The sequence below is a fragment of the Leishmania panamensis genome (assembly GCF_000755165.1).
Source record: "Leishmania panamensis strain MHOM/PA/94/PSC-1 chromosome 26 sequence".
Classification (NCBI taxonomy): Eukaryota; Euglenozoa; class Kinetoplastea; order Trypanosomatida; family Trypanosomatidae; genus Leishmania; species Leishmania panamensis.
Genome location: NC_025872.1, coordinates 153,979 through 181,870, shown reverse-complemented (window position 1 = coordinate 181,870; position 27,892 = coordinate 153,979). Strand labels below are relative to the sequence as shown.

The following is a 27,892-nucleotide window of genomic DNA, read 5'->3' as shown; positions in this document are numbered from 1 at the left end:
GTGGGTTGAAGCAAGGTGTGTGCTTGTGTGTTTCTCTACTAAGGCGCTGTCACCCTTCGCGCCATTTGCCTATCTTCTCTCATTGTACGTGCTTCTCTCTCTGTTATGCGCTTGGTGCTCTGCGTGCGCTCTCTCGTTACAGCTGTGCGTCGCAGTCTCTCTTTTCTCTTTCCGCTGTTATGCTGCTGTCTGCTCGGTGCTCGTACCCGCTTTGTGTCTGTCCTACATCTTGTAAGTGCGCTTATGCATCTTGTATCCCTCTCGCTCTCTCTTCTCGCGCTAGCCACGTGCTTGTTGCTCTTGCTCTCGAGCTTTACGAAGAGAGAAGACACGCCCGTGGCACGCACTCGTTAGGGATGCGGTGCGGCACACTCAGAGAAAGTGTGTCTGTGTGTGTGTATTTTCAACTCTGCTTACATGAGCAGGCAGCACTCAGATAAGTGACCAGACCGGAGCGAGTAGGAAGGAAGAGGGGAGCGAGAAGACAATTTCGAGACGTTGAGCCGGGGAGTGAGGAGGTGCACTCGCGCTACCGGGTTTTGCCCATACACGCCTCTGGTCTTGCGTCTTTCATGTGTGCGTGGGAGCCCATGGCTGTTTTGTGCCTCACGCGGCAACGAAGCAAGCAAAGAAAAAAAAAGCAGAGAAAACGACGAAAACACCGAAAAAGAAAGCACAGTGGCCTCGCCGTGTGCAAAACGGCTCGTGATGAGGCTACTGCGAGTGTACGCACACGGAAATGTTGGGGGTGTGTTTCCATGAAGGTGTGTTGGCGTTTCGGACGTCAGTCGACGCATGCGCCTCCTACAGCTGCAAGTGAAAAAGGCCGACACACACGGCACTAAAAAAAAAGTGAGCGGCAAAGACAAGCCGCTTCACTGAGTGCAGCTGTGAAGCGCAGACCACATGTCTTTCTCTTCTCCAGTTTCACAACGCAGCTGGCTGTTTGTCATATTCAGCCGAAATGAGTCTCGTTCGTTGCTCTAACGTACACGCATCATTTTTTTTTATGGCACCCCTCGCTCTTGTCCTACGAATACCTCCTCGTCTTCCCCTCCCTTGCCGCAAAAGCCCCCCCTCTATGTGGATCCCCCCCCCCACACACACTGCTCCGGGCTGTCTTATTTTCCCTCCCTCCCCCTCTCCCTCTCCCTCTCTCTCTCCGCCTTTTTTCTTCATCGCCTATTCCAGTGCTGAAGGGATTTATCGTGACAGACCTGTTGTCCCCTCTCCCTTCTCATTATGCTCCGCGTGACGCATCTGGGACTTGCGGCGGCGCTGCTGCTGCTTGCGTTTGCGGCTGTGTTGTCAGTGTCTGCTGCAGAGGAGACCGTCACCTACTACGGCCGGCTGCAAATGCCGCCGGCCTACCTGCGCCACCCCGACTGCTTCCAGGATCTCAACAACATCCAGCCCGGCAGTGTGCTGCTATACAATGGCCAGCACCACTTCGTCGTACCTACAGCTCGCGACGGCACCTTCAGCGTGTACAAGCTTCCGTACGGCACGTACATCTTACAGGCAGAGTACCACGACTTTGCGTTTCCTACTGTGCGCGTTGAGGTCATGTACCGCGAGACCAGCGGTGGCAACCACGAACCCTTCATCCGCACCTTGGCGAACGACTACCCCGTGAACCAGCTCGAGGGTAGCGGGCTCGACGAGGAGAGCCCTGCGGTGATTCCCATTTCTGCCTACCACAGCTACTACATCCCCCGCCAGCAGATGGATTTGGTAAGTCTTCTCAAGAGCCCCATGGTGATTATGCTGCTCATCTCGGCCTTGCTGATGGGTCTCCTGAAGCTGTTCCCTGAGGAGGAGCTTCGTGAGTCGCAGAAGGTGACGCGCGAATGGCAGAAGAACCTTGTGCAGCGCATGTCGACTAACAATCCCGACGCCGCCAAGAGGCGCACCATCACCAAGTAGAGGGACTAACGACGGGAGAGGGATCCAACTGCCAGCCCTCTCGCTGTTCCGTGGTCGTGTGAGGTAAGAGATGGGGAGGGGGGTGCGGTTTGCATGCCCAGTATGTCTATTCAACAAGGTGAAGCTGCCTTGGTCTTTTTCCCAATTTCTCGTCTCGTGTTGGATGGGTCTCTTGCATGCTGTTGTACGGGATGAGCCTGCATGTCCGTGGCTGCATGCATGTCTCTATCGCCCCGTATGAGTTGCAGTGCTGTTGTACGTTGTGTGCTCTCTTCTATGCCCTTTATGGTAATGTGTGTGTCTGCGGGTCTGTGGGTGCTTTTCTCTCTCACACCCACACCCACAGACACACACGCGCTTCTTTTTGTTTTTCTCTTTCTCGTTGCGTGTGTTTGGGTGTGTGTGTGCGAACTCTCCTATTCCTCCACAGGAAAGTAGAACACTTAAGAAAGAGATCGAGAAGGGGGGGATGGAGTGGGTGAGTGGGAGGAGTATAGGTGCGGTTCCATCATCGAATCTCATGACGGACAACACCAAGAGTGTCCCAGCCTGCTGTTTTTTCTCGCTCTTAGTCTCTCTCCCTCTCTACAGTCCCTGCGCAAGCCTTCTTTCTCCCTGTGTGCGGCAAGGAGTGAGGTAGAGTGGAGGAGTCGGGGGGGGGGGGGCGCGGCGTGGGGGGGGGGTAGGAAGAGAGGAGGTACAACAGGATACGCCTATCGTGGAATGACATGACTCGCCTGGAGGCCAGAGAGGCCTGCGCGTGTGCGTGCTTCTGTCTGTAGGTTTCTGTGTGCGCGTGCGTGGCGCGGCCTGACAAGCACAAAGAAAGTGCGGCGTGTGTAGCTGCACCTCTCCACCGTACGCTTTTTCCCGTCCCTCGCCTGACCCGCCCGCGAATGAGACGAGGCGGGGGACGGTCTGTGCGAAGAGGACGTGGACCCCTCCAAAAAGAGAGATGTCACTTCTTTTCCCCTCCCCCCTCCCCTCCTCTCCTCAAAGAGTCCCCAAAGAGCAGTCTGGTGGCACGTGAGTGTCCCCTCTATAAGCGCGTCACCTTGTCAGCGCGCTTATGGAGGAGCCGGTCGCACTTATATCGCAGCTCGTACCACCTTCCTGCGCGAGGCTTCATTTGTTTTTTTTTTTCCTCCTACTCACTAGCACATCTGCAGCATTCCGCTTCCGCACCAATTCTTTTCCTCAACGCGGCCTCGTTCCCCATGAGGTCGCCAGAGAAGCACACCTTTGCGCGATTTGCACTGATCTCCGTCGTCGCGTTCGCTGTTACCCTTCTCATTGCCGTTCTGCTGTCCGAGGCGAAGCGCAGCGATGAGGCTGATGACCCATCCCGCGCAATGGGGGGCGTCGAGGACGTTAACTCAGAGAATTACTACGATATTGTGGGCCACGACCAGTTTGTGCTGCTTGAGTTCTACGCGGTGTGGTGCGGCCACTGTCGCAAGTTCTCCCCCATCTACGAGGAGTTCGGCAAATACATTCGTATTCGCCCTGAGCTGCAGGGGAGAGTTGTGGTGGGGAAGGTCAACGCGCCGACGGAGCCGCGCATCCGCCGACGGTACAGGATCAGTGGCTACCCGACGGTCATTCTGGTGCCACCCAACAGGCACGTCGGCGTTGAGTTCACCGACAATCGGAACTTCAATGGGCTTCTGGACTTTGTGGAGCGTGAGATGGCGAAGAAGGAGTACGCCATTATCGAATAAGCCCAAGGGTGATAGTGACGGGGAAGGTTGGAGGGATCACGCACGGGATGTGGGGAGGTTGGATGGGCGAGGTGGGAGGGGTGACCGAGGGGGCTAGAGGCGCACTTGTGTGGCACGTGTACTGCGTGCGAGAAATGAACTACTGGGTTGTGTGCGCGTTCTTCTCCTGGACAGATTCTGCCCTTTGCTTTCGGCTGCGTTACTCTTTCGTGTCCCTTTGCCCTCTGCCTCTATCGTTTCTCTCGCTTGCTTTGCCACCCTTTCTCACTACCGTTACCCCACCGCCGCTGCTGTTGCTGCCCTCTCCCCATTCTCTCACACTTCACCCTGCTGCGGTCTTTAAATGATGGAGACAATGCGGGCAGTAACGCCTTCCTTCTTCACCAACAGCAACAACAACAACACACACACACACACTCACACACACACACATGCCTACACACAAGCAGGCGGCAAAAAGGCCCCTCACCATTCATGGACGAATTGGGATGCAACGCATCCTGTTTATCGCTGTGTGCTTCTGTCGGTCTCTCCCTCTCTTCATGTATGCTCGCCCCGCTCCTTTCCTCTCTGTGACCCCCTTTGATGCCTTGCCATTGCTGACGTTTGCATCTGATGACCCCCACGTGCTCTCTCCCCCTCTGCCACTCAAACTCTTTTTCTCCACAAACGCCCACACACGCATGTGCGTGCACAGTACTCCCTGCCTCAACCTACAGGCTGCACTGTTCGCCATCGTTTGATCGAGACTTCCGCCCTTCCGCTCCTCAGTGACGTCAACGCCTGCCCTTGGGCTTCACACCCAAACAGCCCATCTTCTCTCGTTTTTCTTGACTAATCGCTAGCGCTCAAGATGAACCGTCAGCTCAGTGTTCTGCTGGTGCTGGTGCTCGTGGGTTTCGTAGCCGCGGCGTCGCTCGACAACGTGAACCTAAGTGTGGAGATACCGGGTGTAGTTCAGATGAATGGGGAGAACTTCGACCAACTGGTTGGAAAGGACAGAGCAGCGCTAGTGGTGTTTTACACCCCATTGTGTATGCGAAGTCGGCTGATGGTCCCCGAGTACACGGAGCTGGGCGCGGCCTACAAGAAGAGCAACAACGCGAACGATCTGCTGGTAATTGGCAAGGTGGATGGAACGGTGGAAGTCGAACTCAGAGAGCGCTTCAACCTCGTGGATTCCCCGACTGTCCTCTTCTTCGCTCCTGGCTCATTAGAGCCAGTGCGGTACAGTAAAAGTCTCAATAGTTACAGCTTTATCACGTACCTCTCGAAGGAGGTGAAGAACCTGAGGCTCTTCATGGTGAAGGAGCCACAGTTTGAAACGGAACTGGAGCACATAAACTTCGACTCAGTCATCAACGACCCGTCGAGGGCGGTGTTCGTCATGTTCTACCTCCCGTGGACTCCGGAAAGCAAGAATCTGATGCTGATTTACAACGACCTGGCCAAAGTGTTCTTGGGGGATAAGGATGTTGTGATCGCCCGCATCGACGTCAGCGACGTCAACAGTAAGTACATGGTCAAGTACAATATTTTGGAGACGCCGTCGGTGTACTTCTTCCCTAAAGGCGCCAACGCGAAACCAGTCAAGTACAGGCGACGCCATGACTTGGAGGGCTTAGTCGCTTTTGTGAATAAAAGGGCCGGGAAGAACCGCCTTGTTAACGGCGACATCTCACGAGACTACGGCGTCATTGACAAGCTCTCCGAGGCGGCAGCGCGCGTGGTGAAATCCGGCGAGAGCGCTCACGCAGCAATAGAGGCGGTGAAGGTGACCGCTGCCAAGTGGATGAAGGGCGGGGCCGGCGCGTACTACATCACGGTGACAGAGCGCCTTGCGGTGAGGGGCGCCGTGTACGTAGAGAATGAGCTGGCGCGTCTGCAGCGCACCCTTCAAGGCGCCATGGCGCCCAATTGTCGTGATGAAGTGGTGAAGCGCGTCAACATACTGACTTCGATCCAGCAGTACATCGAGCAACAGGCCACGTAGTGCGGTGGTGACGACCAACGTGTACTGGGAGGAGGAGGAGGAGGTGAACCATGCTGGATCTGGCAATGATGTGTGAAGGTACTTGTGTGTAGCGGTGCGTACTGCCGTCTCTCTCTCTCTCCCTTCCCTTTTTTTCTTTTTTTTTCTTCCCCCTCCCTTCTCTCTCTTGCTCGTTCTGCGCGTGTTACTCTGCTCGTGCACACCATGACCACCAACACTGCCACCACCGTTTCTCGGTTCGCCGCTGCTCAGCTCCCTTTTCTGGCAGTTCTGTATTCTCTCTCTTCTCTTCAACCACATCTTTCCATCACATGGGCTTACATTAGCGGAGCATATTTGCTTCTCCGTGACGCATGTGTGTGCGTATGTATGGAGAAGCAGGCTCCGTGATGATGGAGGATGAGGACGGAGTGAACAGTGCCAAGCGCCTGTCACTCTGTGGTCATTCTCGTTTTAATTCTACTTTCAGTTACGCGCGTATGTATGTATGTGTGTATATATATGTTTGTGTGCGTATGTGCGTGAATCACCATGGGCGTCTTTGGGTATTCTCCTTTCATTACGACTAAACATATATATATATATTTGTTTCCCCTATTCGTTTGCATCTCTTTGTTGACTCGCTTCTTAACTCCTTTGATTCACTCCCCGCACACACTGCAGCGTAGCTCAGCCCAGTCCTCCCTCATCCCCTAACTTGCCGGGCGCCACTGCTACCTACCTCACAGGAGGCATGCTAAAATGGCCGGCTTCATGAGCGCGTGTGTACAGGGTGGAGGCGGTGTGAAGTCAGGTACGGGAAAAAGGAGGAGAGTATTATGTGCGCATACTTGTTGATGCCGAACGCGCGATGCGTGGAGAATCAATGGGAAAGTCGGGAAGGGTGAGGTCTCGTGCAAGTGGTCTTGGCGAACAGTATGGACTACTCACTCAAGCAAACGCCCCCCCCCCCCACACACGCACAGCGTAGCGGCAATACTCGACGATGGGAGGTCCTTCGCATGTCTCTCTCGTAGGAGCGATGCACACATGAAGCTCTTTCTTGCTCTGGTGTCTACTATGGAGTGTGGGCCGTCTTGGAACCTCATCGCTTACTCCCGCTGGCACGGGTGCAGTTCTGGACGTGCATGCACACACACCCACACATACGCCTTCTCTTCTGTCCCTTTCCCTCGCTTGCCACGAGACGGGCGGCATATATACATATATATATATATATATATATATATATATATATATATATTGCATGCTTGTAGGGAGGTGCGCTGGGAGCAGATCATCTTGGAGCTCCAGGTGCCGCGAGAGGTCTCTAGTACATGGCTATCCTTTGTGCGTCTCTTTCTCCTCCCTTTCATCTTCTACCCTCCTTATCTTCGCTCTCCGCCTTCTGTTTCGCTGTCCTCATCCCTACTGTTTGAGTGACAGCGTAGCCTCCTCCCCCTTCCCGCGTCTCTCCACATCTCCACACCCCAGTCGTCTCTGCCCCGCCTCTGTCGCCTTCCCGCTCTCTTACACCAGTGCGCCGTCGTTTGACTTTGAAGTTATCTGTGCATGCCTCTCTCCCTCTCTCTCTGTGTGTGCCAGTGACAGACAGTCAGACAGACGACGCCGCACCAAAATTGCCAGCACACATACCCACACCTACATATTTCTGTGTGTGAGGCCGACGACGAAGACAGGTGGGACGCACGGAACGAGGGTGCAGGACACACCGGCAGTCCTTCTTTACGTCTTGGTGCTGCTCGCCATCGCTCCCCCGCCTCCCTCCCTCCTTTTCATTTTGCGCTGCTTACTGCGCTCGGTAACCGCGCTTCCCCCTCTCCCCTTTCCCTCTCTTCTCTATGGCGCTCAAAGGAACCCTGTCGGGAGTGCAGTTTCGCCGCAGCCAGCCTAAGGATGCGACGCAGCTCGCGGGGCTTCTACAGCTAGGCGACGCCGTGCCTGACGGCATCCCCACCCCGGGTGTGTTTCGTATCCACAGCGCTAGGGACTTTGCCACCCTCATTCAAGCAGCGTACCTTTCTGTGACGGCAGTGCGCAACGCCACCGCCGCTGTAGGTGAGGGTCAGGCCGAGGAGGTTGTGATTGGCTTCATTGCGCTCAGCGACGATCCACCGGGAGAGAACCATTGTTACGGCACTGCGGGCAACGGCGACTCAGGTGAGAAGAGACTTGCCGCGAAGCAGACGGCTGTTTTGGCGGAGGACACGCGCAGCGCCGTGGCAGGGGCGACGCTAGAGAACAGCCTGTGGCTGCGCATGCTTATTGCCCCTCCTAGTGACGCCCTTGGCGGAGCGAGTTTGGGGACAGCTGTCATGTCGGTTACCAACACGTCCGTCGCCGCCACTTCGCGAGACCAGTCCTTCACTTCAGAGGAAATGGTGATGGACCTCCTGCGCGTTGCCTTGGGTACTCTGAGCGGCATCGAGCATATCTTCATGTCTCCCGGCTCGAGGTTTCCAGGCCTGGAGTCAATACCTGGTGTTACTCCGCTATCGACCATGAACGCTGACCCGCTCCCTATGGCCTCGTCGTTGGGCCATGACGCGTTGACACGGACGTTTCTGCATCTTTCCCGCGCCATGGTGCTACCCCCACTTACGATACGTCGGGGCAGGGTGGAGGACTACGACGACATTGTGACGCTGCTCGTCACCGGTGGGCCAGGAGTCATCACGGAGCTGCCGCAGGACTTCTTCGTAGAAGAGATTCTACAGGATCAGGATACGCACAACAAGGTCGTCGTCGCTGAGAACGCTGTCACGCATGAGGTTGTTGGTGTCGTGTGTCTGCGCCAGTTGACCATGGAGGAGCAGCAGCACACAGCCCGGCTGTACAACACGGATGCCTTTGAGCGACTCAAGCGCGTGAGCGCGGACGTGTCAGGTGATGATGCTCTGCTGGACGACGGGCTTTCATGCACCTTCAGCATCTTCTTCCTTTACTTTAACCCTGATTTTGACCACAGCGCGTATCAGCTCCTGCCGTACCTCTTCCACGAGTTCCCGACGTGCGACTATGCCCTCCTGCAGCTGTCGCACACGTTACCGCTACCAGAGCCCATGATACTGGAGCGGTTCCAATACGTGCCGCTGCGACGCTATCAGCCCCACAACGCGCGCGGCGAGCTGGTGCCTGCCCCCAGTGCGCTATGGGTATGCCCCCGCGTGTCCGTGCCGATTGACCGCGACGTGCAGGTGCGCGTAGAGCTGCTGACCGATCCCTGCGGCGCCCTTTTGCGCAAGAAGGTGCTTTCCCAATTTTCGGCACTCAATTACGCTTCTCTGTCGACGTCCATGGGCCGTGGCAGTAGGCCTGCTGGCTTGGGTGGCCGCGCGGCTCTGCATCAGCAGGAGAACCGAAGCAGCTCTACCGGTGCTGTCCCTGGACTCCCGGGCAGCTCGACTGAGCTGCTAGCTGCGCTGCAAGAAGACTTGGATGAGTCGACACCGACGGTGTCCCGAGAAGGGGCGGGGGAGGATGATATAGCAGCTCTGAACCGCGCCGTGTTCGCGCTCACATGGGGCACGCATTCAGCCGGTGGCACCGCTGGCGTGTTGTCGCCCGCTACGGTGGTCGGCGTGATATCGGTGCAGTCGGTTTCGGTTGCCGAGATGTACGCGCTCCGAAACAACTACGACCTCGACCGCTTTCTCGCCTTCAACGCGGCAGACGGGTTTGACTACACGGCCACCGACATCTCGCTCACAGCAGAGGAGGGGCCACTACGCTACCGCTCGGCGGAGCTGCCCGGAATCGTCGTCCGCTTTGTGTACATTCGTCCTGTGTTCCGCCAGTACCTGAAGCTCTTCCTGCGTGAGGTGCTCCGGCAAACCCATGCGGAGGTGCTACTCATGTTGACAAGCACCGATGCGTCGCTGTGCCAGACCGCCGTCGCCTCCTTCACCTTCGCTCCGCCGCGGCGGGTCGTCGAGGCCATGACTGAGCGAAAGACGAAGAAGGACTCGAACCCGACTGTCAGCACGCTCGACAACATCGCTGATCTTCCTGAGGTGAACGATGTGTCGCCGACCTTGGCGCAGAATACTGCTGCCACTGCTGGCAAGGCGGAGGTGACGCACACAGGCCTGGCGCTGAGCTCTCTCTTCTTCACGACGCGCCGCTTCCTCGGCGACGAACGGGTGCGTGTGCACGCGCGCGTCGTGATTGTTGGTGCCAGCGCCACTGCACTCTGCATGCTATACGAGTTGCTCTCCGTCCCCTACTTGGACTACCTGAACATCACCGTCGTGTCGACGGACGGCATGCCGCTGCACCCGAATCAGCGTCCAACGTGTCAGTGGCAGGTGGACGGGGTGGAGCTACTGGAGCGGGAGTACATGCGACTGCGCCTCGGTAACGGGCTGATGAATTCGTCGTCGCACAGCTTTGGCGCGAACACCATCCGCGTCGTGCAGGGCACCCTGATCGACATCGACATTGCAATGAAGTTCATTCACTTAGAGAACAGCATTTACGAGCCGTACGACCAGCTACTGCTCGCAACTGGGCGGCAGTACATTGTGCCGCCATCGATCCGGGCACTACAGCAACAGGAGGTGCGTGGTGCCCGCGGTGGCGTGCTGGCGCTTTCGAGTGAGGTCGCCGAGGCTCGCCTGCGCCACACGTTGGCAGAGCTGAGTCAGTCGGGGAGCGGGTCCATTGCGAACGTCGTCGTGTATGGTTCCGGTCTCGACGCCATTGCGACGTTATCGACAATTATATCAATGGGCTTCCCTGCGCAGCGGCTGGTTCTCTGCAGGCCCGACGCCCAGCAGACGCTGTTTGCCGATGCGGCGTGCGGCCAGGCGACGATGGCACTAGTCCATGCACTCGGCGTGACGGTGCTGGACGGCTACGGAGTCTCACGTTTGGAGTTCGATGACGACATGCTTACCTCAGTGCTCTTGGCGTCCCTCTCCTACGAACGCAAGGCAGGCGACGCTGTCGAGCTGCCATGCGCTCTGATCGTGTGCGTGGAGGAGAAGGAGATTAATCGCAGCGTGCTCACGGCTCTAGCGAAGAGGTCTATTGTCTTCGATGGTCGCGTCATTGTGGGCAGTGCGTACGAGACTAGCCAACCAGATGTGCTCGCCGCTGGCCCAGTTGCCATGTTCACCCGTCGCTACGGCGCTACGGAGGCTTTCGAAGCGTTCAACCCGCGCGACGTCGGCAGAGATGTGGCACAGGTGCTGCTCGCCCGACTTGGTGTGAAGGAGTTCCAAGCACGCATTTCGGCATCGAATGACCTGAAGGGGAACTCAGCGCGCCGCACATCGGCTGACGACAGCAACTTGGTGAGTGTCAGCTGCAGCCCTCCGCTGAGCAGCTTTGCCGGGGCTCGTACGGTATCTATCTCCATGCTCACCGAAGACGCAGTGCAGTCGCATAGTGCACGTGGCCTGACACTGCCGTCGTACACGTCACCCGTGTCGCGCCGAGTACGTCTTCCATGCGGCTACCAATACGTGAGCATTGTTTGCGACTCTGCTGCCTTTAAGGCAGGAGCGTGCATTCCTCTCCAGTTTAACTCCGCTGATATGCTCAGCGTTCCGCTCGACGACGTGTGCCCTTCGAGAAGCACTGCGGCCGATAGGGTGGACGCGGCGCCATCATGGCGGGAGATGATGACACTGTACATTCACCCTCAGCATCGTACGATCGACGGCGCCGTGTACGTTGGCAACGGCTCCCCTGAGGTACACAACTACCGCACCTTAATTGGGCTGCCTGAGTCTCTGTTCCACCTGCAGTACCGCTACAATGAATCGATCAGCAAGTGCGACAACACCGGCAGCCGCGTCTACTCCAGTGCCGCAGCGATGGGCAGGAGTAGTGCCGCGCCGACTCCAGCCGGTGTTTTGACGGTGCCGCCCCGCAACCAGCAGTTCGACCTCATCTCGTATCTCCGTCTGCCGACACTAAAGCCACTCCTCACAGACCGTTTCGTGCGCTTCTTCTGGCAGCTCCAACGTAAGCTGCAGACAGCGGAGGAGGTGGTGGCTATCCAGGAGCGCGTGCGGGTCGCTCAGCAGGCAGCTGGGGTGCTGACACCAGCCGAATCGGCCATCCGTGTTGCGGAGTTGGCAGATACAAAGTCGTTCCGGTACAAGGTGCAGCTTGCGCTTCTCAAGTACATGCACGAGAGCAAGGACACGCGCCCGCAGGACATGTACCTGCCGAGCATCGAGAAGCAAATAGCTGAGAAAAGAGTCGCGGGGTAGTGCAAGCGGTGGCGGCGGTCTGCACATGGCTATACAGAGATGCACAGAGGCTCCTCGCAGCTGATCCTCTCATGGACATGGGGTGCTGTACCACTCTTGCTTGAGAAGTCTCAGGTTGAGTCATCGTCACCTCTGCTCTGTCAGTGTGTTATTCTGTGAGTAGGCCTTTTTCGTGGAGAAGAGCTTCTCGCTCTCCATCTTCTTCGGTTGATTCTCAGTTTCTTTGCTTATTTTCTGTTGCTCCCCTTCGACGGCAATCTTCAATGTACAATACATCATAGCGATGACACACACACGCACCCACACCTCTGATTCTGTCTGTGGGTGGTTTCGTGTAAGTCTGTTAGCTCCCCACACTCACAGACACAAGCCAGGTAACGTTCCCCCTTCCCGTGTGTCGCTCTCCTCCTTCCACCCTTTTCGCTTTCACGCACACACAAAAAAGAGCCAAGAATAAGTAAGCGAGAAAACCCCTCTCCCTCCCCGCCCTTCTTCCCTCGATACGCCGCTCTTTTCGCACTCACATGTATGCTGGTGTGCTGTGGATGCGGCATGGCGAGAAGGCGGCAACGACTACGGAGAGTCCGTCTGAGCTCAGCGAGGAAACGGAGAACGCGAGAGATGCGTCGCCACTCCTGGAGTGGGATGCGTTGAGCGCGCGTGGGACGAGGGTGCGCTCCACTCGTTTTGTCTCTTGTGAGGTGTGCGAGTCCTTTCTCCCTAGCAAAGCCGCTTCCTTTTTTCCTCACCATCGTTGCATACGCACCCCATTATTTCATCTCGTCCCGCAACCGACACACCCATGCACACACGCACACAACATGACGTTTGCCTGCACTCTTTAGCCTCCACACACCCTTCCACGCATCCCCAGACGCACCTACACGATCATCGCAGTCACCTTCCTCTTCATCTCTACCGTCACATTTTAAAAAAACACCTACGCTCCCCACCTCTTCCTACATAAGATGTTTCGCTTCACCGCCCCCGCCTTGAAGAAGCTGCAGCCGCTGGGCCAGCGCGTGCTGGTGAAGCGCACGCAGGCGGCGAAGCAGACCAAGGCCGGCGTCCTGATCCCTGAGCAGGTGGCCGGCAAGATTAACGAGGGCACCGTTGTGGCGGTGGCGACGGGGTCGACGGACTGGACGCCGACGGTGAAGGTGGGCGACATGGTGTTGCTTCCGGAGTACGGCGGCTCTTCGGTGAAGGTGGAGGGCGAGGAGTTCTTCCTGTACGAGGAGAGCGCGCTGCTTGGCGTGCTGTGTAACTGAGGAACAGGCGGAGAATGGACCGACACAGCGGATGGGCCACTAAAGACAAGCTAGCGAATCAGAGACAGAGTTTACCCATCCGACAAGAGGAGTGGGGAGGGGAGGTGAGCAGTGAGAGGGAGGCAGGCGACAGGAAGCGGAAAGGGGGGGGAAGAAGATGCGCATTGCACTCATGACCCCTCTTTTCCTTCCCATCGCTTGTCCTTTCTTCTTCCTCCCTCATTTTTGTTTTGCGTTGTTGTGTGTCTGCTGATCACTCCTCGTCCTGAACTTCTTGGTTGTCTGCAATTCTCTACCTCGCTGTGTGCGTTCGCTGATGTCAGAGGCACCTTCTGAGGACACAGCCGAGATCGAGCAAAGGGATTGCTGGACACAAGAGGCTACACATGCACACCCACACACACCCACATACGTGCGTACGCACACACATCGCTTGCTTTCCCCCACTCTTTCTTGCCCTTTTTTTTCTCTTATCTCCTTCGTAGGCTGTCTCGTGCTCACTACAGACTGCAGGTTCGGGTGTAAAGTTTTGGGGTTTCTCGGTGGAGGGTTGGGGGAGAGCCTGGATGTGCGCTGCACCTCACCTGCAGCGGGTGCGCATAGAATGCTCGGGAAGAACTATTGGAAGGTGTCGCAAGTAGCAGTTGTACGACAGAGGCCGGGCAAGGGGGGCGTGAAGACGAACAGTTGCGAGCCTGGGCAGAGACGTTCGCCTCCTCGTAACGGCTACTTGAAGTTCATGGCTGAGATCGGCAGATCATCTGAGTAGGGATGAGTGCACTTTCAACCAACCCTGAGCGATGCGTTGCCCTTACGTACTACAGCCCGGAAACATGGCAGTTTGCTGCCTTTTGATGTCCCTTTCCCCTGCCCCCCCCCCTCATCTCCCCGCATCTCCCCCGCTGCCGCTCTCGCTGCGCTTCGTTTTCTCAACCTTCGCTTGTTGTTCGCTTTGTTCTTTCGTTTTTCTTATTTAAGCTTCAACTTCACACAGACTTTTCAATCATTTGCCTCGCTAACGACTGCCCGCGCATTATTGTCCATTTCTCCCTCTCTTTCCTGCGCTTCTCTTCTACTTCTCCCCGTCTCTCGCCCGCCTCACGTTTTGGACTTCGACCGCATCCTCCTCCACTCCACTGCTGATTCACCCGTCGACATTCCTCTCTCTCTCTCTCTGTCTGTCTCTCTCCGCAGCTAAACCCCAATCCCATCTTTACCCTACTCTTCTCATCTTCTCTCCATTCTATGCTTCTTGTTTGCCGGCCCTCTGTGTGCGCCTGTGTGCTTGCAGGTGGAGGGGTGGTGGTGGCTGGTGGAAGGGGGGGGGGTGAGGTGAGTTTATGCATGGCACGGGGTATAGGCTCGAGGTGACCCGAGAGAGGGAGGGTCAGCGCTGCGCTGCGCTCGAACGTCGAAGGTGAAAAGATGATGCAGAAGAGCGACTTCCCACCTCTCTTTGATGGCAAAAAAAAATACGCACACGCACCCCCACACACGAAGCTCTGATAGACGAGAAGCAGAAATGAAATCGACAAGGTACAAGCGTGCCATCAGCGTCATTAGGTAGGGTCTGCGGATGAAGTGCCAACACTCGCTGTCGTAGCACTGCGTTCCTGTCGAGTCTCGTCGTTATGGCCGTGGTGGTGACGCATATGATGCGCAGATGACCACCCCAACCTCATTTGGCAGTTTTTCTCTCACGGGTGCCGCCCCCATTCCTGTCCGATACCTTGTCCGAGTCTACCGGCAACAGCTCCACCCGCCCTTGCCATGGTGTGGCGACCGCTTCCTGCGTCTATTGTGCGTGGGTGTACCGCTTAGCCGCGTTGTGTTCTTTGTGTGTTTCTTTCCTTCGTTGAAGCATCTCTTCCTTCTCCCACGACTCACTCGCTTCCCCTACCCCCCGCCACGTCAGACACACGTACACACATATATATATATATATATTCCTGCGCCACGCACAAAGCCTCATTCATGGGCTCTTTTGGTGGTTGCCACGCTTCCTCTACCCGTACCTACATTGCGCATCCAATTCACAACTCCCCCCCTTCTCGCGCTCATGTATCGCGAGGAGGCGGACGGGTCGGCGTTGGTGTGGGGGATTCCCGCCGCGCCGTTTGTGCCGGTGCAGCATTTTCAGATTGACGTGTCCACCCTGAACCGCCTCAGCAGCTACTGCCTCCGCCTTGCACGGGAGCGCGGCTGGCTGCAAACGCCTGACGATGTGGTGCACGCCACGCCGTATGCCCAGAGAAACGAGGCGCATCCTCTGGTGGGGCAGGGAAGCCACGTCTACACAGGCCCGGACAGCACGTTCTTCTTCGCTGGCACCGAGGAGATCCTTGAGGACCCGCACCCTAACTTCCAGTTTCCTCCAACGCTGTCAACACTGTTTGTGAAGGCTCACTTCTACCTCGTCCATGTCGGCAGCAGCTCCTACAGTGTGTACACCAAACTCTACACGTACCTGGACGGGCAGGAAGAGACAGCGCGAGACTTACTCGGCAGCTTCAAGGTGACGGCGGTATGGGTGTCAAAGAAGTTGCGCATTCCAACGGCTCTGCCTGCTGATAAGCAGTTGCTGTTGCGCTCCATTGCTGCGAAGAATGCGGCCAAGCTGTCTTCATCCGACAGCGCAAGAACTAAGCGCATCTCGGTGAGTGACCTTCTGCTGCACAGCGGGTGGTTTGCGAATGCGGCCGCCATCGCTTCCATGGAGCTTGCTGCCTACTCCCCACTTTCCGCGCCACCAGCGAGTGAATTTCTCGTTTCCCTGCCTCACGTACACTCCGCTGCACCGCTCTGGCTGCTTCATCGACGCCACTTCTCGCTGCGTGAGGCCGATATCGACTTCAACCTCCACGTGAACCAGCTTGTGACGAAGCTGTTCGTGATCGACACCTTCCGCGGAGCTGCAGGGGATGCGCGATGCGCCTACTCGCGTCTCCTGCTCCCCGGCGTGCCTTTAAACCGCGCCGACCTGCTGCTACGCAAGTTCCGCATCGACTACGTCCGCGAGATTCCGATGGGCTGCGCTGCCACGGAGGTATTTCTCTTTCCTGCAGACCCGGGTCGTGCCAAAGTGCAGTTCTCCTCTGTTGGCACTTCTACAGGCTGCCGGGATGTCGACGCTGCCACAGCTGCGGCGGCTCTACATAGTGACGCGGCCCTTGCACCACCGGCGGCGGCAGATATGATGGACATTGGCTTCTTCGTGGTCGGAGTCCTACGTTTGGACGGTGCCTCCTCGAGCGATCGCTTCATTGCCACGGTGGGCGTGATGACGGCTGCCACCTGCTTCCTGCACTAGCGAACTCGTCTTTTCCTTCTCTTGTAAGTCCTTCTTTATCTCTGAGTTGTGACCCCACTCGGCTCTGCACTGCTCTCTTCTGTGCTTCTCCCGCCTTTTCTTCGAGGGCCCATTTCGCATCGGTAGGGGCCCCTCCGGCGGGCTGCAAAGGAAAGGGGGACCGACAAAGAGAGCAGAGCACGACAGAGGCTTGAAGAAATGGGGGAAGAGAGACGCACAACTGTGAACTCAGTAGAAGGCCGTACCGCCTCTTAGAGGTGTGGCGCACTTACCCATTTACTCCTCTCCTCTCCCCTTTATAGTCCGTCTTTTAGGCGATTTCTTTGTTTCCCTCTGTGTGCATACTTCCTTGATAACAGTGGGGAGGGCACCTCAGCGCCTGGCATCTCAGGGGCCACCACCCCCCACTCTGCTCTGTGTGCGGAAGTGCCAAGCAGCCCACCCTCTCTCCCTGCCAGTGCCGAGCCCCCCCCCCCTGGCGGCGACTGGGCCAAGCACCTACGACGTAGCGAGGCCAGTGCGATGTCTCGCTGCGGATGTCGGCGGCCAGGTCCTGGCTGGCGCTGCGTCGGACCGACCTGCGACAGTGAACCCGTCTGTGCCACGCCCATGATGGGCGGAGTGCCAGCGTGACTCGAACGTATTCCTCACCTGGCCCTCGCTGCTGACGGGTGTGGGGAGCCTGAGCGTCGCACCGAGGGATGCGCCAGGTGACGGCCGGCACAATGGGAGCGGCTGTGAGACGACCTGCGAGGGTGTTGGGCGGGCAGGGTTGGAGGTTGGGGCTGTGGTTCGGCGACTGTAGTGGGCAGCATTGCTGCAAGGTGTGTCGACGGCTGCTTGGTGCCACGCGATGGGCCTGTGGCAGGCCGAGGAGGGGGCGGCGGCAGAGTGGCGTTTGGCCTCTGCTGTGCGGCAGAGAAATGGAGACGGTGAGAAAGTGAAAGAAATTCGATGTAAGCTTTTTCTGTACCCCGTGTGAGTGTGTCGAGAGAGTGATCGCTGCACGTTATCAGAAAGGCCAACGGCCTCTCCCTGTTCCCTGTGACATCCACAGTAAGTGGTACTCTGCGCCTATCCAGCGCCGTCGTACCGCCAGTTAGTAACGCCGGTTCCTCCTCAAATGGGCGCATGTGATTGTCACTCCGTTTCCCTCTATGTTTGTGCAATGGTTTACGCTCATCTCAGCCATTGCTCAGTTTTATCTTCTCCACTTTTCCATCACCCGCCATTTTTTTTCGCTTTCCCCAACGTCTCGCTTCTCCGTTCCACTCACACCCTCGTTTGTGTTCGACGACTGGACAGCCTCTGAGTTCTACACACACACTGAAGCGTTTTCCTCTGTGTATCACTGAGCCACGTCAGCATCCACCACGGGCGATTTCACGTATTACCTCCCCCTCTTCACTTCTTTGTTCAACTCCGCTTGCCGAATGTTTCGCTTCACCGCCCCCGCCTTGACGAAGCTGCAGCCGCTGGGCCAGCGCGTGCTGGTGAAGCGCACGCAGGCGGCGAAGCAGACCAAGGCCGGCGTCCTGATCCCTGAGCAGGTGGCCGGCAAGATTAACGAGGGCACCGTTGTGGCGGTGGCGACGGGGTCGACGGACTGGACGCCGACGGTGAAGGTGGGCGACATGGTGTTGCTTCCGGAGTACGGCGGCTCTTCGGTGAAGGTGGAGGGCGAGGAGTTCTTCCTGTACGAGGAGAGCGCGCTGCTTGGCGTGCTGTGTAACTGAGGAACAGGCGGAGAATGGACCGACAGCGGACGGGCCACTAAAGACAAACTTTTCTCCATTGGGCATAGATGAAAGGGGAACGGATGAGAGGAGTCAAAGAGAGGACCGCATGAGATGGGGATAGGGGTAATGTGTCGTTATGAAGGAAATAAGATGAATAGCAGCAGCGCACCTTAGGGGGTAGGGGAAGCGTGAGGTGGCCACTCCATTCTCTCCACGTTTCTCCACCCCCCCTTCCCTCCTTCAGCCATGTCGGTGTATCGTCATCTTTTCTCGTTTCATGCGTGTGAGCGTGCACTTCTCTCATCGGTTGTGTTCGATGAGCCAGGAATGTTCTGTTATTTTGTCTCGTCCTCACTCGCACGCGTACACACACACACACGTCTGCACCTATACAAGCTCACCATGCACGCTCATTGGTTCACTCCCGCCTCTTGTGCAAACTGCAGCTACGTAGGTCGGTGTGTCTGTGAGCGTGTGGGGGCTTCGTCTCTCTCCCCGCTTCATGTACACTTTGCTGTTCCATAGGGCATGCGCGTGGTTCTGCATGGCTGTATAAGTGGCAGCCTGAAGACGGAGATGGCGGGTGCGATGAGGACAAAGTGGTGTGGTGGTAGAGGTAGAGAGGGTGCAAGATGATGATGGTGAGGCGCTCTTTGTGTGTATGTGCGGACGCAAGCGTCTCGCGCGTGCGACTTGCATTCCCGAAATTGAGGTACACGCATGTAATTCGATACGCGATGCCACGACACTGCGCGGCGCACTCCTCATTTCACCGTCATCTCCCTTCACCTTGGTCCCTCTCCGTCTCTCCCCTCTTTTCAGAGAAGGACGGCGAGCACTTCGTTTCAGTTTATAAGCGATAGCACATCGACCTAAAGGCGTATCATGTCCCCCTCCACACACATTTGATGGCCATTGGTTTGTTTCCTGGATCGTGACGGGGAATCAGCGTGACACACACACACACACGCGCACAGATCTGTGCGCGTGTGTGTGTGTGTGTCGACTCTTCTCTCCGTTCTTTTCCCTAACAGTCCTCTTACCTATGATCACGCCCTGTATATCTCTGTATGTATGTGTCCACGCGTTTCTCTCTTCCTGGCCACTTCTGTACTCGACGTGGACTCTATGGCGATCCAACACACCGGAGAAGAGAGGAGTGGTGAGGGCGGGATATAGATAGGGGGTGGGGCGGGATGGGGAGGTGGAGCAGCAGCCCTAGTACTGTCCTCCAGGCACGCGCGTTGGCGTTCTTTTGTGAGCCTTCCCTGTTACGTATTCCCTGTCTTCTCACTTCCTCTTGCTCCTCTGCACATCACCCTGGTTCTCTCCCCTTTCTTCCACTCTCCCTCTCACAACTGCCCCCCTTCTCTCTTCGCTCAGTATTGCTCAAATTGCAGACTGTCGCCGCCACCTCCCCACCCCCCATCCCCCCCATCACTCCCCTTCTCGTTAAATACGCGGGGGTGTCAGTCTATAGCGCAGGCGGCATTCTTCTCGTCTTTGCACACGAGATAAAAGCGCACGGATTGACGCCGGCGGGTGCACGCTCCTGTGTAGCGCTTGTCTTCTCTCTTTCTGTGTCGCCTCTTCCCCTCTATTGTTGTTCGCGTGTATTTCGTCACCGCACGCATCCCCCCTCTCGGTCGCTTTATGCACCGCAGTGGCCTGCCCCTCTACACACGCAGACTTGTGGCTGCAGTGCCTCTCCACTGCCGCAAGGGTGTCGGGAGGTGCAACGGTGGCCCTTTCTGGGCTGTACACCGAGGCTTCACGAGCGGCACCACACTGTGCTCCTCTCCACCAGTCTCAGAGCGACTTTCCACCCCTGTCGATGCCTCTCCGCTGCCACTCTCTTGTGCGACTGGTGCCAGTGATACTGACAAGACTGCCGCTGTGCCTTCGGCGGGCACCTCGTCTTCACTCGGAACGGGTACCGCTGCTGCGGTTACTTCGACCGTGAATGACCTTGACGGTGGCGAGGTACCCCTCAACACACCGACCGAGGTCGAGGAGGCGTTTGCCTGCTCTGTGCAAGCACGCACCGTCAGCAACGTTCAACTGCGCCGCTACATTGACCATCTGCCGCCGAAGGACTACTCCTTGGCGCTAGCGGCAGTGAAAGGTGCCAGGGCTGCTGGGCTGCGCATCAGCGCCTTAACTTATGAGTCGCTCCTTGCCTCTCTCATGAGCGGTGGGCAGCTGCGCGCAAGCATGGAGCTCTACCAACTAATGATAAAGCAGCGCATGACGCCGACACCGAACACGTACGCAGCACTGATGGACATGTGCCTGCAGCGCGACATGCCCAAGGCTTGCCAGTCGCTATTTAACGATCTGCAGAAGCGCGGCGTGCGCCCTTCTGCCCAAAATTACGAGCTGATGATCACGAGCCTTTCCACCGAGGTGCCGCCGCAGTGGAAGCGGGCCATCGACATCTTTGACAAGATCTCACGTGAGCGTAGAAGCCGCATCACCACCAAGACTTACAATGCCCTCATGCGGGTCTACATGAACATGGACCCATTCGACTGGCGAGTCGTCTATAACTGCTACAGCGAAATGCGTAACCGTCGCCCGCGAGTGCCGCTGGAATGGGAGAGCTACCTCATCCTGGCCGAGGCGCTGCGGATGGGCCGGGCTGGGTACGTGCGCAGAGGCATGGCATACATAGATGCCTGGATCGCCGTGACACCGCTGCGTTCGTGGAACTTCTTGATGGGGGCGATGGTGTACTTGACGTTCATGATGCTGCTGAAGTCGCTCGCGGGGTACTTGGTCGTGTGGTACTACGAGATGAGTGTTCCCTCCACGTCCGACTCCGTCCTCTCCAGATGAGTGTGCCGCCCATGTGCTGTCCATTGGCCAGTATACGGAGGGAGGGGTGCGGCGGTCGCACCGGAGAAATGGCCATGCCCAGGCACATGGAGAGAGTCCGCCACTCCGAAGGCATTCGCACACCCACACGTACCCAGACACGCTGAGAGGTACACGTGGAGGAGTTGCCTCAGCTTTTTCTTCCGCTATACTGGTGTCGCTGCCGTTCCATCTGAGACCGACTAGCAAAACTGGGACACGGCGCTGGTGCTTCCTGTGTCTCTATGTAGGCGAAAGAGGTGCCAGCGGCGATGGCCTGGCATCTTTCGCCTCATCCGGCGCTCCTCGCTTCCAACTACATGCGCGTGTGCCTCGCCTGTGGAGCAGTTGCTCATCACCACGATCGCTGACGGGCACGACACCCTTGCACTCTCACTTTTACCCTGTTCCTCGCTTCTACCCCTTTCCTGCCTCGTTTTCTTCCTGCGTGTGTGTGTGGGTGGGTGTACGGATGGGGTCACACGCCCACTCCTGCGCGTATTGCAGGTCGGCAGAGCACCACGACAAGGGGGGACCGCCACCGCATACGAGTTTCATCACGCGCGCCCGAAAAAAAAAACGAGAACCCCAAAACTCAATACGATTTCTACGACTGCCAGAGAAGAGCGAGCGGTGCGTTTGTGTGACGTACTGTGGCGTCCTTACTCTCTTACAGCTGTCACCACACATGCGTACACACCTCTACAGGATCATCTTGCGGTTCCCCTTATCCCCCTCCAAGACCGTCCCTATTCACCCGGCGCAGCTTCATTTCAGTGCTGCAATTCTGCGATGTTTCACAGCCCTTCCCATCACCGCTGCCTTCTTTTTATCCACCCATTGTGTGCCGTATTATTTGATAGACTAGAGACGGGTGTGGGCGCCTCCTCTACTTGTCCCCCATCACCTTCATCCACACGCGCCCGAGCCTTGCGTAGAGAGACATCGCGCCCCCTCCTGTGTCCGTCGTCTGCCCCCACTTTGACTACCGCCTTTATTTTTCTTACTTAGCACACGCACCGTTTTACACATTTGCATCAGCCGCGCGCCTCATCCACCGCTCGCACGCCGTGCCGTACGTCTCTGTCCTCCCTTTGCTATCGACATCCTTTGCATCCGCGCCCCCTCCCCCTCCTCGCAGGTGAAGAGACGATACATTGGGTGGTGTGGCAGCTCGCTCTTTCCTGTGTGTGTGTGTGTCTTTCCCACGGATAGACACCCACGCTGTGTCGTGTGCGGAGGTGTTGCCCTCTCTGCCTGTCCGTGATTTGTATGATCACCTTCACCTCCCCACCTAATCACGAGAGCAACAAAGCACACGAGGTAGCCATATCCGTGCGAGTGCCAGGTGTAGTTTTCACCTTGTTTGACCTTGTCCTTATTCTCTGTACCCCCCCTCTCTGATTCTCTTTCAAGTGTGTATGATGATGTCAACTTCCGGGCCGGCCACGATCGAGGAAGCCGCGTTGGCATCCCTCGCTAGCTACTCTCCAGAGGAGTGCCAGATGGCTGAGGAGGCCCTCCGTGCGGTGTTAATGGAGAAGGTACAGGCCCTTGCGGCTGAGCATGGTGATGCCTTCATTCAGAGTCTGGTGCAGAAGGAGATTTTCAGGACAAAGCAGATGGAGAAGGAGCTGGCGAACGTCAAGAAGAGGCTGGGCGTGCAGGAGCGCGTCGTGGACGACGTGCGAATGGACATGCGCAAAGTCAAAGCACAAGAGGAGAAGTCCAAATATCTCTGTCACAGCCTGCAGGAGACGGCGAAGAAGCGAGAACAGCTGACAGAGAAGATGCAGCCCGAGATGGAAACCTACCGCAGCGGTGTGCGGGAGCGCGTGAACCAGAACGTGCAGGACATCTGGGCAGAGTGTGAGAAGCGCCGCGAGGTCGTCGAGAAGGTCGAGGCGGAGGTGAAGGAGCTAGAGGTGACGCTGGCGCACAAGAAGGAGTCATTTGAGCAGAGCTTTGCGGAGTTTCAGGAGGGGCTGAAGGGGCGCATGGCGCACTACCAGGAGCTCGTTGTCGCCTACCAGGAGGCAACCAAGGAGATGGAGCGTATCGAGACGCGGCTGGTGCTGGTGCGACGCGAGCGCAACTCGGTGGAGATGATGCGGGCAAACCTGCAACAGCAGCTCGAGGTATACGAGAAGCAGTTTGAAGGGTTCGCCGAGTCTGTCATGAAGCCGGACGAAGTCAAGGCTCTCGCACAGCGCCAGCATGATCAGGCGAAGATGCGCATCGCCGAGTTGGAGGCCGAAAAGGCCAATGTCCATCAGCAGCGCCTGGAGATGGACAAGGAGACGACGGACCTGCGCGCCAAGCACGCGTCACTGAAGCGCGAGATTCAGCAATTGGAGAAGGCGAAGGCTGCGGCGGAGAAAAAGTGCCGCCAAGCTCAGCAGAGCCGACAGGAAAAGAAGTAGATGTTTTGCGTGTGCGCGAGTGTCGCTGTGCTTGTAAGTGCGGGCTGGCTGACTGGTGTATCATGATTGCTCAGGTATGTTGCTCTTGTGTGTGTGTGTGTGTGTGCTCGTGTGTAGAGAGTTCTGCGTACCCTGTAAGCTTCTCGTCAGACCAACACGCCAGCGGACGTACGTGCGAAGACGAGCTCAAAAAAAGGCACGGAAAGCCAACTGCCCCGACATTCATGGGCCGCGACCGGCATCGTGCTGCGCTACGGAGCGTGACGGATGACCGCACGCTCTCGCTTATTTGTGCTTCTGATCTCGAAGGGAGTGGGCAGGCGCTGAGGCGGCAATGCCGGAATTACCTTGCCAAGCGAAGTTCTCCGTTCTGTCGGCTGTTTTGTCGCCTTCCCCTTGCTGACTCACTCCCCCGCCTTTTGCGCTCGCCAGCTCGCTTCTTCTTCCTATCCATCTCTTCGCGCTCTCCCAGTTACTGGCCGCTTGCGCCCTGTACACTCCCGTGTGCGCGTATGCCTCTATGGCGCTGCTTCCGCATCACTTCTCTGCTCTTAGCCTTTGCAGCTGTCTTCTCTCTCGGCCGTAAGCACCCCACGCACTCATCGACGTTGAGGCCCCGACAATGCGGAACTCGCAGCGCTTGTGGTGCAGCAAGTTGGACCTGGATGGCAGCCCCTCTCGGTACTTTCCCCGCTTCCGCCCGCGACGGCTGGTCATGCCAGTGGATCCGAGCGATATTCACAGCGACAAGCGGCAGCCTAACCCACAATTCATGAAGGTAAAATCACATAACCGTCAGCGGCGCCGCGCTGAGATTCGCGGGGCTGTGCAGCTGGCGAGTGTTCCCAAGGAGCGTAGCGTGGGGGATGTGTTCCGGCTGCTGATGGATGCCTGTAAGACGCAGAACTTGTTCTCCGATGCTGCACTAACACCACTGACTGTGCGGGAGCTGGAGTCGCTTGTGAAGGCCTACGAGGCCGCTGGTGCAGCGCTGCGACGTCCTGTACACGATCAAGCAGCTTCCCCCAATCGTGGAACCCCGTCCGCCGGTGCATCAGCAACTGAGCAGGGTTCTTCACGTAGTGACAGCGCGTTGCAGCACAGCTCTCCACTGTATTTGTGTGCTTTCCAGGCGAGTCCACCGGCAGTATCCACGCTGTCCTCCACCTCCGCTTCCGCCTTCGCCACTGCTGCGCATACCCTCTCCATTCGCGAAGTGGATGAGATGTGGTCGATGCTCGATCACACACCCCTCAACGCTCCCGTGCACGGCGCCCTCGCCCTACGCGGGGATGCGCTGGTACGTTCCGTCTTGCTGGAGCTGAGCTATTCTGCGTACCCGCGGCTGCGCTCAAAGCATGTGCAGCAGCTGCTGCACGAGTCGACAGGGCTGCTACCGTGTGGCCGGGTAGCCATGCGGATCGGCCTCGCCGAGTACTGTGACGTAGAAGGCGATATCGCCATGTGGCGTGAGCTCAATATCCTCTCAGAGCGTATGCGCATCGCGCGGAAGGAGGCCGCGGCGCACCTGCAGCGCATCAAGAAGGGCGTAGCGGCGCAGCGCCGGTGGTACTGGCGGGCTGTTTTGCGCTCCGCCGCTGGACGGCTGAAATTGTTTCCTGTGCACAAGGAGGACCTGCACCCGCGCATGCAGTGGGTGCGCAGCTTTCTCTTGGCCTTCATCGCCTTTGTTGAGGTGGCCGAGACCTCCGGGGACGCTTACGCCCGCGTGCGGCCACTCATCTATCACTTGTTTGCCAGTCAACTGGCCCGCCACGTACGGCTCCGTCAGATCACTGAGGCTGCAGAGACCATGGTTGCCGCCACGCCTAAGCAAGAGGCTTGTGTAGATTCTGCCACAGCATCTTCACCGGTGACTTCGTCCCTATTGCCGCCTTTGGATGATAATGATGCGGGTGTGGCAGCGCTCCGCCACCGCGTCGCTGAGGAGCTGGCGCGCGTCAAGTCTCGCACTGCGGACGAGGAGGAGGTCTTGGAGGGTCGCATGCACCCAATGAACGCCAGGGCTGACCGGCGGCGCGAGCAGTTCGAGTCAAGCGGCGGCGCTCATGGTACCCAGATGCTTCGTAATGAGGAGCTCGAGAGGCACGCGGAGGACTACGGGCATCTTGCACCCCCGCTGGTGCTCCACGCACTTGAATTGTCTAGCACGAATGCGTTTAAGGAGGCTCAGCTTCTGCTTCGCTATGCACCGCAGGTGCCCGAGAAACTGCGGCGAGCACCTATCGACGTTGATCAGGCTGTACGTCGCGTCGTGGATGTGCAGGAGACGAACAACTACGCCTCACTGCACAGCGCACAGCAATACCGTCAGGTGGAGTACACCGTGTGCCGCCTCTACGCTGGCCGTTACTGCCTAGGTGAGGGGAAGGGTGAGACGCTCATGTCGGCGATGCAGGATGCATCTATGCAGATGCTGTTGCAGTACTACCTCCGCTCTCCAGCGTCAGCGCCTTCGCCGCTCGAATCGTCGACGCGGAAGGAGGGGAGCAGTGATGGTGTGTGTCGTGTCAATGCCAGTACTGACACCACTGTGACCGACCTTCCAGACAGTGAGAAGGGCAACTCGGGCGGCGTGCCGGCGCCGCGGATTCGCCCGCCCAAGATGGAGGAAGAAATCGTGCTTTAGTTGAATAGAGGCGATAGTTGGTGCGGGGAAAGGAGGGGGAAGAGGAAAAATCGAATGACCACCCTGTACCGCCTTCCTGCCCTTTCCCTCCTCTCTTTTCCTTGTTAACCGCGTCTCCCTAACCACCGTCACCCCCCTCACTCCGCCCACGGTGCCCACCTCGTCTCTGCGAGAGGAGCCTCAGAGGGAGCAGTGGTGGCGCAAACAGTACGGGGGCAGCCGCACTGGTAATGAGGCGAGGGGGTGAGGCGTACTTTACAGTTCAGGCTTGAACTCTAACAGAATGAGGCAAGCGCAAACCCCCCCCCCCCTCCCCCACACCCACGCAGGGATTTCCCGCCCTTCGACCACTTGTGAGGGAGTGGGGGAACACCCACAACCATCAATTGACTCTGAGTATCAACGACAAGGGATTGTCACGTTGCTTTTCATTGCCGGAAGGTGTGTGCGTGTGCGTTGGCGTGAAAGGAGTAACACTGCTCAACAACGAGGTGAGGGAACTGGAGGGTATTGCGGTGTGCACGGGTTTGCTCGTTTCCCTCATTTGCATCAGTGTGACTCTTTATGTACCCCCTCCCTCCCTCCCTTCCTCTGCCTTCCCCTTTGATTTCGAGCTGTGATTGGGCATTACTCACACAAACGCCACATCACCTTCCACACACTCCGTGTCTCTATCTTGGCTGATGGTGCCCTCTGCGTACCGCGCACCCAGACATCCACCTGCACCGCAAAAGAAGTAGGAGCAAGGCAATCAGTTAGCCGGACGAGTAAAAGCAAGCAGCGGCGCACTAATGAAGAGCACTGCCCGGTCGTGTGCACCGATCCAAGCGTCTCTCTGTGCGGAAGTTTCTTGCTTGGTAGCTTTTGCTGGCAGGTTGTGACCTGGGAAGCCCTCCTCGCTCCTTTCCTCCCCTCCCCCCTGTGCACACCCGATCTCTTCGCCACCCTCACAATTTACCTCAAATGACAAGGAAACACAACCAGAGTAGGCGTTAAAAGATGTCTGCGTTGGATGGACAGAGTATTGATGTGATTAAGTCCGGGGCGCACATGCCGCCTGGCACAATTCTGACTCACATCAACAGCATTGGTGCCCTGCGTGAGTCAGTCTCGCTCAGTAACTAAGGCGGTCTGAAGGGGTCTCTCACCCGATTGAGGATCGATTGTCTGTGCCTCAGGGAGCACATGAGAAGTAACCCAGAGGCGACACGTATGTGTTATGTAAGATGCAGTCAGGAGTGGACTCTTCATCGTCTGAGAACCGCAACCGCTTGCCCTTCCGCCGTTTCGCTGCACAAGTGTTATACTCTCGCCGTCCCCTATGCCCTCGGAGACACGTGCACAAACGACTGTAATACGCTCGATGACATCTGCCAGCGACTCATTCGGTGCATCGCTTAACTGATGCGCGTACTTCAGCTGTTGTGCAAGATTTGGGTGGCGGCGGTCCAGAGCGCGCTCAGAAGTTGAAGCCCTCTCACCTCAGTTTCCGCTCTTCTTTTTTCGTCAGTGCGGTTAGGCAAGCTCGCTGCTGTGAGCCTTCCATTGAGGTGTTGCACTTCCCTTGTGAACGGTGCAGACTTCTGGTGTCTGGTGGTGCTGAGCTCTTCGGACCCCTGAGTGTGGTGTAGGGGAAGCGTAAGCGAGTCCTTGAGGCTCTCGATGAGGCGGAGGCATTTTTCACGGCACTGGAACCGACCGGTTTCTCCAAAGAGCGGACTATATGAAGGGTAGACGCCATTCCTCGAAGCCGCAAACTAGAAAAAATAGTGAAGGTGT

At 57.4% G+C, this 27,892-nt stretch overlaps 10 protein-coding genes across 10 annotated transcripts, besides 1 other annotated feature; all 10 read left to right on the top strand.

Moving 5' to 3' along the window:
• Window positions 1–1,242: 1,242 nt before the first annotated feature.
• Window positions 1,243–1,926, top strand: LPMP_260660 (hypothetical protein; the record flags this gene model as incomplete). The annotated part of the gene is made up of 1 exon (XM_010701585.1): window positions 1,243–1,926. The coding sequence occupies one exon, from the start codon at window positions 1,243–1,245 to the stop codon at window positions 1,924–1,926; it is 684 nt and encodes a 227-aa protein (XP_010699887.1).
• Window positions 1,927–3,143: 1,217 nt separating this feature from the next.
• On the top strand, window positions 3,144–3,647 carry LPMP_260650 (hypothetical protein; the record flags this gene model as incomplete). Its single annotated transcript, XM_010701584.1, has 1 exon — window positions 3,144–3,647. The coding sequence occupies one exon, from the start codon at window positions 3,144–3,146 to the stop codon at window positions 3,645–3,647; it is 504 nt and encodes a 167-aa protein (XP_010699886.1).
• An 853-nt stretch (window positions 3,648–4,500) lies between these two features.
• On the top strand, window positions 4,501–5,640 carry LPMP_260640 (protein disulfide isomerase, putative; the record flags this gene model as incomplete). Its single annotated transcript, XM_010701583.1, has 1 exon — window positions 4,501–5,640. The coding sequence occupies one exon, from the start codon at window positions 4,501–4,503 to the stop codon at window positions 5,638–5,640; it is 1,140 nt and encodes a 379-aa protein (XP_010699885.1).
• Window positions 5,641–7,481: 1,841 nt separating this feature from the next.
• Window positions 7,482–11,864, top strand: LPMP_260630 (hypothetical protein; the record flags this gene model as incomplete). The annotated part of the gene is made up of 1 exon (XM_010701582.1): window positions 7,482–11,864. The coding sequence occupies one exon, from the start codon at window positions 7,482–7,484 to the stop codon at window positions 11,862–11,864; it is 4,383 nt and encodes a 1,460-aa protein (XP_010699884.1).
• A 968-nt stretch (window positions 11,865–12,832) lies between these two features.
• Window positions 12,833–13,135, top strand: LPMP_260620 (10 kDa heat shock protein, putative; the record flags this gene model as incomplete). The annotated part of the gene is made up of 1 exon (XM_010701581.1): window positions 12,833–13,135. One exon carries the CDS (start codon window positions 12,833–12,835, stop codon window positions 13,133–13,135), a length of 303 nt encoding a protein of 100 aa, XP_010699883.1.
• A 2,059-nt stretch (window positions 13,136–15,194) lies between these two features.
• Window positions 15,195–16,445, top strand: LPMP_260610 (hypothetical protein; the record flags this gene model as incomplete). Its single annotated transcript, XM_010701580.1, has 1 exon — window positions 15,195–16,445. One exon carries the CDS (start codon window positions 15,195–15,197, stop codon window positions 16,443–16,445), a length of 1,251 nt encoding a protein of 416 aa, XP_010699882.1.
• A 347-nt stretch (window positions 16,446–16,792) lies between these two features.
• Window positions 16,793–17,377: a repeat region.
• Window positions 17,378–17,878: 501 nt separating this feature from the next.
• Window positions 17,879–18,181, top strand: LPMP_260600 (10 kDa heat shock protein, putative; the record flags this gene model as incomplete). The annotated part of the gene is made up of 1 exon (XM_010701579.1): window positions 17,879–18,181. The coding sequence occupies one exon, from the start codon at window positions 17,879–17,881 to the stop codon at window positions 18,179–18,181; it is 303 nt and encodes a 100-aa protein (XP_010699881.1).
• A 1,656-nt stretch (window positions 18,182–19,837) lies between these two features.
• Window positions 19,838–21,022, top strand: LPMP_260590 (hypothetical protein; the record flags this gene model as incomplete). Its single annotated transcript, XM_010701578.1, has 1 exon — window positions 19,838–21,022. One exon carries the CDS (start codon window positions 19,838–19,840, stop codon window positions 21,020–21,022), a length of 1,185 nt encoding a protein of 394 aa, XP_010699880.1.
• Window positions 21,023–22,461: 1,439 nt separating this feature from the next.
• On the top strand, window positions 22,462–23,463 carry LPMP_260580 (hypothetical protein; the record flags this gene model as incomplete). The annotated part of the gene is made up of 1 exon (XM_010701577.1): window positions 22,462–23,463. The coding sequence occupies one exon, from the start codon at window positions 22,462–22,464 to the stop codon at window positions 23,461–23,463; it is 1,002 nt and encodes a 333-aa protein (XP_010699879.1).
• Window positions 23,464–24,085: 622 nt separating this feature from the next.
• Window positions 24,086–26,113, top strand: LPMP_260570 (spliced leader RNA PSE-promoter transcription factor, putative; the record flags this gene model as incomplete). The annotated part of the gene is made up of 1 exon (XM_010701576.1): window positions 24,086–26,113. One exon carries the CDS (start codon window positions 24,086–24,088, stop codon window positions 26,111–26,113), a length of 2,028 nt encoding a protein of 675 aa, XP_010699878.1.
• Between the last annotated feature and the right edge of the window lie 1,779 nt (window positions 26,114–27,892).